General features: G+C 45.0%; 1 protein-coding gene across 2 annotated transcripts in view; it reads right to left on the reverse strand.

The window, feature by feature from the left end:
* The window catches only part of DNAJC2 (DnaJ heat shock protein family (Hsp40) member C2), a 38,974-nt gene extending 29,000 nt beyond the window's left edge, over positions 1–9,974 (reverse strand). Inside the window, exons 1-2 of one of the 2 annotated variants that reach the window (XM_075558508.1) lie at positions 9,748–9,974; positions 7,812–8,002 (exon numbers count right to left, since the gene is read on the reverse strand). In XM_075558508.1, the coding sequence (XP_075414623.1) occupies positions 7,812–8,002; positions 9,748–9,811 (255 nt within the window). In that variant the 5' untranslated portion in view covers positions 9,812–9,974. The remainder of the gene's footprint in view (positions 1–7,811; positions 8,003–9,747) is intronic. The other variant, XM_075558509.1, reaches the window with a different exon arrangement.
* Positions 9,975–11,073: the final 1,099 nt, after the last annotated feature.

Consider the following 11,073-nt stretch of genomic DNA (forward strand, 5'->3'; position numbering starts at 1 on the left):
ATATCACTGTACATTTACTTCAACTATGGGGCACACACGGTGTGATAGCACAGATACCTTATGCAAACAGTTCAGTACCCAACAGGCACTTGATTTGCTCTTCACAGCAACAACATAACAACATAGATGCAACATGACAAAGACCTTATTTGCAAGCTGGAAATCGGGTTGTGTTCTTCTAGTCTAAACTGCTGGTTGTACAATCTGTTGGTGGGTAATGAAGGGCAAGATTCCCTTCAATGGGATCAAGTCCGTTGGCCTAACAAGTGAATTTTTTATCCATATTTATGGCTTATGCGTTTTCACCGCTTAGTCATCATCGTGCCAGAGATGAATTCCACACTATGCTATTTGCTTATCAGTTCAACAGTTCACAGCACATCCAAGTTAGAAGTTTCCTCTTTAAATGGAGAAATGTTTAAGTAGTTCACACAGCTACCGGTGTAGGAATATGAGGCGAGTTTCTTCATTAAGTCCTTTACTACAATGTCCTGGTAGTCTATTAGTATGTAAACAATACAGACTTAGCAATTCATGGGTCACTTCTGTTTGTCTTTGTAATCCTGATTTTCATATTTATATCTGTCCACGTTTATAATAGCATCTCGTTTGTTTTCGTAAGGCTTATTTTTTCCTCCAAGATTTAGAGTCATGCTTAAGTTCTTTTTGTCATAGTCCAGGCATGAGTTTAAATATAATTTCTTCTAATGTGTGGTCCAACTTCTACAATTCTCATGGACTTGCTCGTGAACTTGGTTGTCACACCTTGGACAATCGCTGCTGTCTTCCAGCAGGTATGGCGGCCCTGCCACAGATGGCTTGGCCAGAACTTCTTCAGACACGCAGCATGATGTCAGCAGTGAACTCTCTACCCAGTGTTCCCTTTGGTTCCATTCGTGGCTACCTGGGCCTGGGTTGGGTCATCCAGGGTATCAGGTAGAAGTCTGATTTCGGGTGCTGGTGTCCCTGGCTGTTGGAATCATGTGAATAACAGCCTGATTTATCACAGTCAAAAGCATCCCTCCTTTTGCTGGCTTTGCTTCTGTGATTTGGGCACATTCATTACTCAGAGGGTGAGATTTACCTCTTTGCCCTTGATACTTTCTTCTTATAAACTAGCTCCTCCATCTCTCCCTCACCTTAGGGCCTGTCATTCTTTCTCCTGGTTACCCATCACAGATCATGAACCAGGCTGAGCTATCCTGGCCTGCCTGGTTTATTCTTCCCCAACTCTTCCTTCAGGTCTCACCCTACCTAAAATAAGCCCTGGTTCCCCCATCTCAGATGCTTTTTGCAGCTGCTTTTTGGTTCCTTTCAAAGGACTGGAAAAATTTCAGAGCTTGAAACTCTCCAATGGTACTCCACCAACTAGGAGCCCTTACCTCTTTGCCCTTCCTGCCTTCTTTAAGTCCCTGGCTCCTTTCAGTCTTATGGCCTCTATACAGCTCTGGCATATGGTTCTCCCTGTTCTTTGCATACCAGTCAGGTCTTATTTTAGATGTCAACTCCTTAGGCATTTCCTGTCTACTAAAGCTAAAGCACTCACCTGGACTCTATCACAGTAGCCTGTTCTAGGCCTTTTCCAGCCCTTACTGGCCCGGTTCTTCTTGTTTACTTCTAGTCTGGAACATCAGTTATGGAGGAGCAGTGACACTGGGGTTGAGCACAGTACGCTCAGCACTGAGAACAGAGGGTGACATACAGCAGGTGCTCGATCTGTATTTCGTGAATGAAACAACTAGCTGACTGACAGTGACCCTTTGCTGACATGATCTTTATTCTGTTTCAAGGACTGGACTCTTTGTCACATAGCTCCTGTTCTTTCAATCTACAAACAAGCTCAACAATCTCACCCTATTTCCTAGTGACCCTGCTTGGGCTACTGTTCTTTTTCTTCACACCCATCTTTAAGAATATTTTCACTCTTAAGATATCTACTTCACCAGCTCAGTTCTCCATAACCTCTTGCCATCAACTATCTTACTGAAACTTATTTGCAAAACCTAGCACCTCACTCTTCAACTTGTAGGTGACTAGCCCTGGGCGCAGTGGGACCCTCGTTCAGTTTTGTCCTTCGTAAGGCTTGTTGAAGTAACAATTGTCTTTTTTGTAATTTTCTTCTTCCCCATTTCCTTGGTAGTCTTTGCTATTTCCTTCCTCTTTTCATCCCTCAAATATTCACATTTCTAGTGTTTGGTCCTTTTCTTTCAAAATTGATTATCAGGATAGCAGTAGCAGAAGTGACTAACACTGGAGTGCTTGTTTCCCTTTTTATTGATTTTTTAAATTAGGAGCTCATACAACTTTTATCACAATCCATACATATACATACATCAATTGTATAAAGCACATCCGCACATTCTTTGCCATAATCATTTTCAAAGCATTTGCTCTCCACTTAAGCCCTCTGCATCAGGTCCTCTCCCCCCACCCATGAGCCCTTGACAATTTATAGATTGCTATTTTGTCATATCTTGCCCTATCAAGAGTCTCCCTTCCCCCCCTTCTCTGCCGTCCGTCTCCCAGGGAGGAGGTCACATGTGGATCCTTGTAATCGGTTCCCCCTTTCCAACCCACTCACCCTCCACTCTCCCAGTATCGCCCCTCACACCTCTGGTCCTGAAAGTATCATCCACCCTGGATTCCCTGTGCCTCCAGCTCCCATATGCACCAGTGTACAACCTCTGCCCTATCCAGTCCTGCAAGGTAGAATTCGGATCATGGTGGTTGGGGGGAAGCATCCAGGATCTGGAGGAGAGCTGTGTTCTTCATCGGTACTACATCGCACCCTGACCGACCCATCTCCTCTCCTAAACCCCTCTGTGAGGGGATCTCCAGTGGTTGTTTCCCTTTTTAATATAGTACATATGTCTTTATCTCTTTGGGGAGAAAGATGGGGCTTGCTACTCCTATAAAGATTTATAGTCTCAGGAACCCACAGGGGCAGTTCTACCCTGTCCTATGGGGTTGCTACGAGTTGGAATGAACTTAATGAGGTTTTTAAAAATTAAACCTCCCCCACAACAGCTATGTGGACAACTGCCCCTCCTCCCAGAATAATTTACTTTACAGGACAACACTGAAGTTGCAGCTAGGGGAGAGGGGCAAGTCTGATCAGAGCACATGGGAGCAAATGAATGGGGAGAAAGAGAGAGTGGAGCACATCCTGGCCCACCTGGCCCAGAGGACAATATCCTGTCTCTGAACAGCCAATGCACAGAGTGGACCATATGGCTGATCCCACTATGAGACAAGCAGTCCCTTGCTGACCTATGGCCCTACGGGGGACAACACTGGAGACTCAGGGTCAGGATTGGCCCCAACTGACCCCGTGACACCAAGGCAAAACACTAAAGGCACGTGGCAGAGCAACAGGGGGAACAGAGCAGGGAGCTCCTGAGGGAATGCAAAAGATAGACTCTGGGGCCAGAGCATGGTACCCCATCGGACATGACTGAAGGACATGCTTAGAGATAAAAAATTAGACCTTCATCTATTTACAGGTTTTTCTTTCTTAAAAAAATTTTTTTTTCTTTTTAATTAATGTATTCTTTTATGGATCATTGGTTTTCTTTTTGTTGTTGTCATCACTGTGTTCTCTTTTGTCGCTTTGTCTTGCTATGCCTTTTTTTGGGGGGGTGCATTTTATTATCTCTGCAGCTCTATTTACATAAGATAGACTGGATGAACAGTCTGGAGGAGGAAACAATGAGACTGATGGTTGGGGGAGGGGGGATTGGGAAAGGGGGAGGCGGGGGCACGGGTGTGGTACTGACAAACCCAGGGACAAGGGAGCAATAAGTGATCCAAAAATCAGTGGCAAGGAGGGTGTGAGAGGCCTGGTAGGGATTCATCAAGGGTAATATAACCGAGAGAAATTACTGAAACCCAAATGAAGGCTGAGCATGACAGTGGGACAAGAGGAAAGTAAAAGGAAATAGAGGAAAGAACTAGTAGACAAAGGGTATTTATAGAGGTCTAAATACAGGCATGTACATAAGTAAATATATTTATATGGGATGCTGGGGAAATAGGTCTACATGCATATATTTATAGGTTTAGTATTAAGGCAGCAGATGAACATTAGGCCTCCACTCAAGTACTTACTCAATGCAAGAACACTTTGTCCTATTAAATTGGCATTCCTTGATGCACACCTTGCCAACACGATGATGAAGACAAATGTGTGCATAAGCAAATGTGGTGAAAAAAGCTGATGGTGCCCAGTTATCAAAAAATATAGCATCTGGGGTCTTAAAGGCTTGCAGGTAAAACAAGCAGCCATCTAGCTCAGCAGCATCAAAGCCCACATGGAAGAAGCACACTATCCTGTGTGACCAAGAGGTGTAGAAGGGACCAGGTATCAGACATCAAAGAACAAAAAATCATATCAGTGGGTGCTCACTTCCCCAATATTATCACTGAAGACAAATGGGTGCATAAGCAAATGTGAAGAAAGCTGATGGTACCCGGCTATCAAAAGATATAGCGTTTGGGTCTTAATGGCTTGAAGATAAACAAGCAGGCATCTAGCTCAGCAGCATCAAAGCCCACATGGAAGAAGCACACCAGCTTGTGTGACCACAAGGTATCAAAGGGATCCGGTATCAGGCATCAAAGAACAAAAAAAATCACATCATTGTAAATGAGGGTGAGTACAGAATGGAGACCCAGAGCCCATCAGTAGGCAACTGGACATCCTCTTACAGAAGGGTTGTGGGGAGGAGACGAGCCAGTCAGGGTACAGGGTAACAACAATGAAACATACAACTTTCCTCTAGTTTTTAAATGCTTACTCTCTCCCCTCCCATTCTACCTTACAAATCTGGCTAGACCAAAGGATATACATTAGTACAGAAGGGAACTGGAAACACAGGGAATCCAGGACAAATGACCCTTTTAGGACCAGTGGTGAGAGTGGCAATACCTGGAGGGAGGGTGGGTGAAGGGAGACATCAGACAGAGTAAGATATGACAAAATAATAATTTATAAACTATCAAGGGCTCATGAGGGAGGAGGTAGAGGGGAAGGAAGGGAAAATGAGGAGCTGATATTAAGGGCTCAAGTAGAAAGCAAATGTTTGAGAATGATGAGGGCAACAAGTGTTCAAATGTGCTCGACACAATGGATGCATGTATGGATTGTGGTAAGAATTGTACGAGCCCCAATAAAATGATTAAAATAATTAAATCTATTTTAATCCCTATAACAACCTGAGATTGGAACTTCCATTATCCACTGTTTTTCTAGTGTTTATCATGTTGGTAGCTCTAGGCTTAGTGCATCACATTACAATCCTGAGATGACAAGGTTAGCAGTCTTATTTCACCACACAGGGGAATGCAGCAATGAGGAGCTGAGTAGCTTTCCTGGGGTTTCAGGGCATTCAGTGGCAGAACCACATTGAATTCAGGCTTTCTAACCCCACACCATACAGACGGAAATATTCATATTAACCTGCTGTCATTGCGTCAATTCTGACTCAGAGTGAACCTGTAGGAAACCATGGTGTTTCCAAGGCCACAATCTTCATTGAAGCAGACTGCAGCTTACTTCAGCAGAGATGGGCTTAAACTACTAACCTTTTGGTTAGCGGACAAGTTCTTAACCACTGTGCCACCAGAGATTCTTAAGTATTATATTCCCAAAACCAAACTCACAGCGACCCTATAGGACAGGGTAAAACTGCCCCTGTGAGTTTGGGAGACGGACTCTATGGGAGTAGAAAGCCCTGTCTTTGCTCCCTCAGAGCGGCTGGTGGTTTCAAAATGTCTGTTTATTAATACATCCCTGGTGGATGCCCTTCCATTCTCCAGAGTCCTGACTAGGCCTTCAGACTCAGTGCCTTCCAATGTCTTTTGTGGTTACCCCTTCAGATCCCTGACTAGGCCTTCAGACTCATGACTTCCAATGCCTTTGATGGTTACCCCTCCAGAGCCACAGACCAGTTTCCACCTATCTACTAGACAACCTCACCACATGACAGCTACTTTGGTGTTAACACAACTGAAGTTCAACATAAACATTCGTCCTTTTCTTACATCCTAGTGTTAGCTACTGCAGTGCTCCTTCCCCTAGGGATTGTGATTCATCAGGCTGGCTCTTCAAAAGAGCCAGGGATCTATGGTTTCACCAGATCCCCAGGGGAGTCCAATGATCAGCCATGGGTCTTTTTAACTCCCACCAAACTACTTTTTCTTGATGGGGATGAATAACACACTGATAGAATTATTGCCTTCAGTTTTAAGTGTTAACAGAACTAATTATGGTTGTAGAAATGTCCAATTTGTTAATTTTGCAATCTTGCCGGGTATCCAATGTGCCATCTCAACAACGTATGTGTTTAACATTTAGAGAAGAGCTAAGAGTGCAGCGTATCCTTAAAGATCCCTGTATATCCAAATGTGCTTGACACAATGGATGTGTGTAAGGATTGTGATAGGAGTTGTATGAGCCCCCAATAAAATCAGTAAAAAAAAAAAAAGAACCCCGTACACCAAATATCCCTGATTCAAGGACAGACAGCAGTGCACCATAGGAGTGGCAGCAGCAGAGCCAAGTACCAGCTCAAGAGACAGTGGTAGGTGTCCCGACCACAGAGCAAGTAAATCTGAGTGTCTTCAGGCAGGAGGCTCCTTTGTGCAACTGGGTGTCTTCAGGCACTTGGGGAGCTAGGTTTGCTAATAGAGATAGAGCTGAGTGCCTTCAGGGTGAGGCTCATAGCTTAAGAGCTCTGTAACACTGCCTGACTCCAGTAGGGAAAAGGCCAAGGATCAGGGAGAGGTGTGCCTGCAGACAAGGCTGAGAAGATGCTGTCCAGGCCAACTAGCTGTATCCTGAGCAGTTCTAATCCTGTTCACTTCCCTCATAAAGCCTACAACTCTATGTTCTGTGTGGTCAATGTAATGAATTAGCAAACCCAGCTGAAAAGCAGAGCATGCAGTAGGATGGACCGTTAATGTCGGAATTGGTAACAAGTTTTGCAGGTGGAGGCACGCCTGACTTCTGCCTTAAAGGAACTGGCCTTGGACTGATGTGGTTTGATTCTCTGTCCCCCTTGTAAATCAGTCTAACGAGGTTGGACCCACCCTGTTTTGTTGCTGGCCTTACAATCTTAGCAGATCATGTGAGCCAGAATGGCCTGAATACCTCCCATTCTTACTCTTGTACTACACAGCCAAGGAGCAAGGCCTGCAGATTCTAATGCCACCACACGCACCCCAAATAAAAACTTGTCCCCTTTCTCAAAACCCAGACCTATAGTCGGCACAAGTCTTACATTAACAACTTGAATAAGTGCCTGAGCCCCAGCACACTGTGCACTTGATGCCAGCCCCACTCCCTCAGACGATTTCTATACTGCCAAGAGAATTCTTAAAAAAAAATAGCTTAGACATTTTTGATGAATCCCTACTACCCAGAAAAAGAGTCTGCATTCCCTTCTTTGTATGGCATCAAAAGGGCACTATTTCTCAGCACCATCTCTCACATACCCTATCCTGTTCTTCACTCATCCCGAAGAGCAACACACAAGCCCTTCAACTCCTCTGTGTCTTTGCATTCCCATTCCCTCCGCCCTGTGCCCTTGCTCCCTGACTGCATCAAAAACGGCCATTTGTTCTTCAAGTCTTGCTCAGATACCATCTTTTCGGTTAAATCTTCCTGAATTTCTCCTCTCAGGATTCGACAATAAACAGGTATTCATGATTTGTACTATCTCAAAACACAATTTACTGTTGGAAAGCTCACAGAAAAATTGTCCCGGTCTAACAAAGCATCTGAATGAACAAAGACCTCAGACCGTATATACCTTCCAGTCTTTGGGATCCAGAGTCTTCAGCATGGGGAACTCTTCCAGCTGCAGCTCTTCATCTTCGGATTCCTCTGATAATTCTTTCTTATCCTCCAGTTCCTGGAAAGAGGCCGAAACATTTCTGTTTCTCCTCTTAATAAATGCTTCAAACCATCTTCCCACAGGTTCCACTTGATAGAGTGTAGAGGCTGTGATTGAAACGTTGAGAGGTGCAGAATAAATGTAATGCACAGAATAAATCTGCTCCAAGGCAGCACTTCTTGTCAGGAAATACGACCAGAACAGTGAGAGCATCAGTATATATATGTATATATATATACACACATATATATATTAAGGGCATCAACAAAGAAAATAAGTGCAATAATATAACATGAGTAGCAGCAGTGTCAGCAACAAACCAACTGTTTCCTAAAGGAGAAGGTGGTGGAAAAGAGGGGAAAAAATTGGAGAACCACCTAGCTTTTAAACCAATAATTGTAGTAAAGCAATAAACACTGGTAAAGTATCACCAGGAGCTAGTTTCTTTTTAAAACACACACACACACACACACACCCCCAAAAAAACAAAAAACCCTCAAAACATCTCAGATACTGATCTGTAGATTTCACTAGCAATGACTTATTTTGAAAGATAATTTCCCAAGCACCTATGGGGATCGAGTGGAGCATGCTTTCGGTGTGAAAACTGAAGCTGTGGGTTTAGTCCCGTTCCTACAGTTCATGGCTATGTGTTCTGAAATGAGTGAGAGATGGCTTCAACTCTAAGAAGGGAATAATACCCGCTTCACGTATTTCCCAGGAAGACTGAATGAGAAACTCTAAAAGCACTTTGGAAATCACAAGCTGAAGTCCAGGAGTGAGTGACACTTTATTCCTGGGCTGTGGAGGTAAATCACTGTAGAGTTCAAAAGGTCATTTGGAAAAAACCGTGAACGCCTTAGTTTTGATTTCCTACTTCACAAAAAAGCAACAACAAAAATTTCTAGTAATAAGTCACCTGGTAGTCACGGTTTGGTCTTTTCCCTCCATGTATTAATTGGTTTGGAAAATTAAGATTTTCTCCACAGGAGAGAATTCAAATGCTATATTTTCATTCTATTTTCCCATTTGATCATTTGATATTTTTTTTGAAGCCCCCTCCTATGCACGTGTAATCCTACTTGGTTCGTGTGGAAGTGGCTTTTAAGAACATTGCCATTCAAGCTTTTTCCTCTAGAGCCTGGATGAACGATTATCAGACAGACTTTTCTAAGCACAAACACAACAGGTCCCAGGAGGCCCATTCCGAATCCCAAAGCCATGCGGAACGTTTAAATGGATGAGAATTGGAATTAACGGATAACATTGAAAGGGAGACTAAGTTTACACTGTCCCAAGGCTGTGTATCTAAGAATCAACAACAGCAGGGCAACTTCACGTGTACTTTTCAAAATGTCCACACAAATCTTAACCAGTCGCACCGGCAAGGGTCTTTTAACGTGGCATACCAGAAGCGTGTTTGATTGCTGACATTTACAAAACAAAGTAGAGGCAAAGGTAGGGGGGTAAAAATGTGTTTAATAGAGAGCTGGTAGCAAGCAAGGCTTTGCACGGCCCCAGGCATGTGGGGTGCTCGCTACGGGGCACCCTCTTCTCCGTAAACCAGGAGATACCTGTGGGGACTTTTCTGGAGTCCTGGGGTCTCGGCCCAGCACCATTCAGCGGAATCTATGAATGAGAAGGGAGGCGTGGGAGAACCCGGAGGGCCAGCGGCTAGCCCGCTTCCACGCTGGAGGAGGATTACTGCACAGCAAGGAGCAACAAAGCCGCCGCTCTCCTTGCACGGGAGTGAGTGGCCAGGGTCAATGAGGGAGCGGCTCCGGGTCCGTCGGCAAGCGTCCAGAAGTAGGGGTGGCTGCGCGGTAAGGGGTCGGGGCGGGTGGGCACGTACCCGAGGTCAGAGCGTGGACGACGGCGGTGCCCTGACCGTCCGCGGCGCTCGGCAGCAGCAGCATGATGGCGCCGGCCCAGGCCCGCCGGCGTCGCGTTGCGCGTCCCGGGCGGAGGGTACCGGGCGTTCCCTCCGGGTCTAGCTTCTCGTCCGAGCCTCGCGCCTTGGCTTTACGACGCCCAGGAACCGGCGCATGGAGACGGCCAATAACCACTTCCGGGATGACGTCTACGTGGTGCCGCAGAAAATCCCGTCCCCCTGCTGCCAGCGCCTGCAGGGGCTTGTTCCTCACTCGCTCGGATCCGGCTGGGGCGAGGACTCGCGAAAGAACAGTTCCTAGACCTAACAATACACGAGCGAAAAATGATTAGTTTCCTCGTTTGAATGAAAGACGTAAAAAACAACTTTCTAAAACTGAGATTTCCATGTTCTGTTTAAGATTGTTAGTGTGAAGTTTGACTCTAACCACCGGTTTTACCAGTAGCTCTACTTGTAATTATACTTGTCATCTTGATAATTCAAATTTGGAGAGGTGAAGGTGACTTCTGTAGTATATTCATCTGTACTTAAACTCACTTCCAGCTTGTCGATTCTGACTCAGTTTTATCCTACATTGGCTTTCCGAGAGACTAAATCTTTACCAAAGCAGACCTCACCTGGTTCCACCTTGCCCTTAGAGTGACCTTATATAGGGTTACCGTATCTTTATGGGAGTAGATTCACTCACTGTGAGCAGTCACTTTTGACTGGCAGTGATTCTACAGGACTGAGTGGAACAGCCCCTGTAGGTTTTCAGGGCTGTAAGTCCTTAGGGAAAGCCTCACCGTTCTCTCACCATCAGCTAGTTAGTTGTCCCACACTTACCAGACATTACCTTCACTTCTTATAGAAAACGATAATCAAACGCACATGTATTACACGCAATATATAAACATGTTTATATTTATAATAAATATATAATACATGTACCTGTGATGCATTTATGTTCACCTAGAAGCGGGTGTTTGTTTTCCTGTTACTAAGTCGTTTACCTTTCTGATCTCATTTAATCCTAGTATTTGTAGAAGAAACCGCCTCTAGAGGCTATCCAGGTCTAGCTGAATTTTTATGCTGCTTGAACAGGAGGGAGTCCTGGTTGCTGAGTGGGCCTGCCAACCTTTACCATGGTCAAACTCTCCGACAGAAAGAAGATGCTTCCTCCTCCGGTGAAGAGCGAGAGTCCTGGAAACCCCGAGACATCCTGCCCTGTGTCACTGAGTCAGAATCAATTCGATGGCAGTGAGTTTGGTTTTTGGAGAGCAGGGTTGAAGAACGTCTGGCTCAAGG

Source organism: Tenrec ecaudatus, chromosome 9 (assembly GCF_050624435.1).
Source record: "Tenrec ecaudatus isolate mTenEca1 chromosome 9, mTenEca1.hap1, whole genome shotgun sequence".
Lineage (NCBI taxonomy): Eukaryota > Metazoa > Chordata > Mammalia > Afrosoricida > Tenrecidae > Tenrec > Tenrec ecaudatus.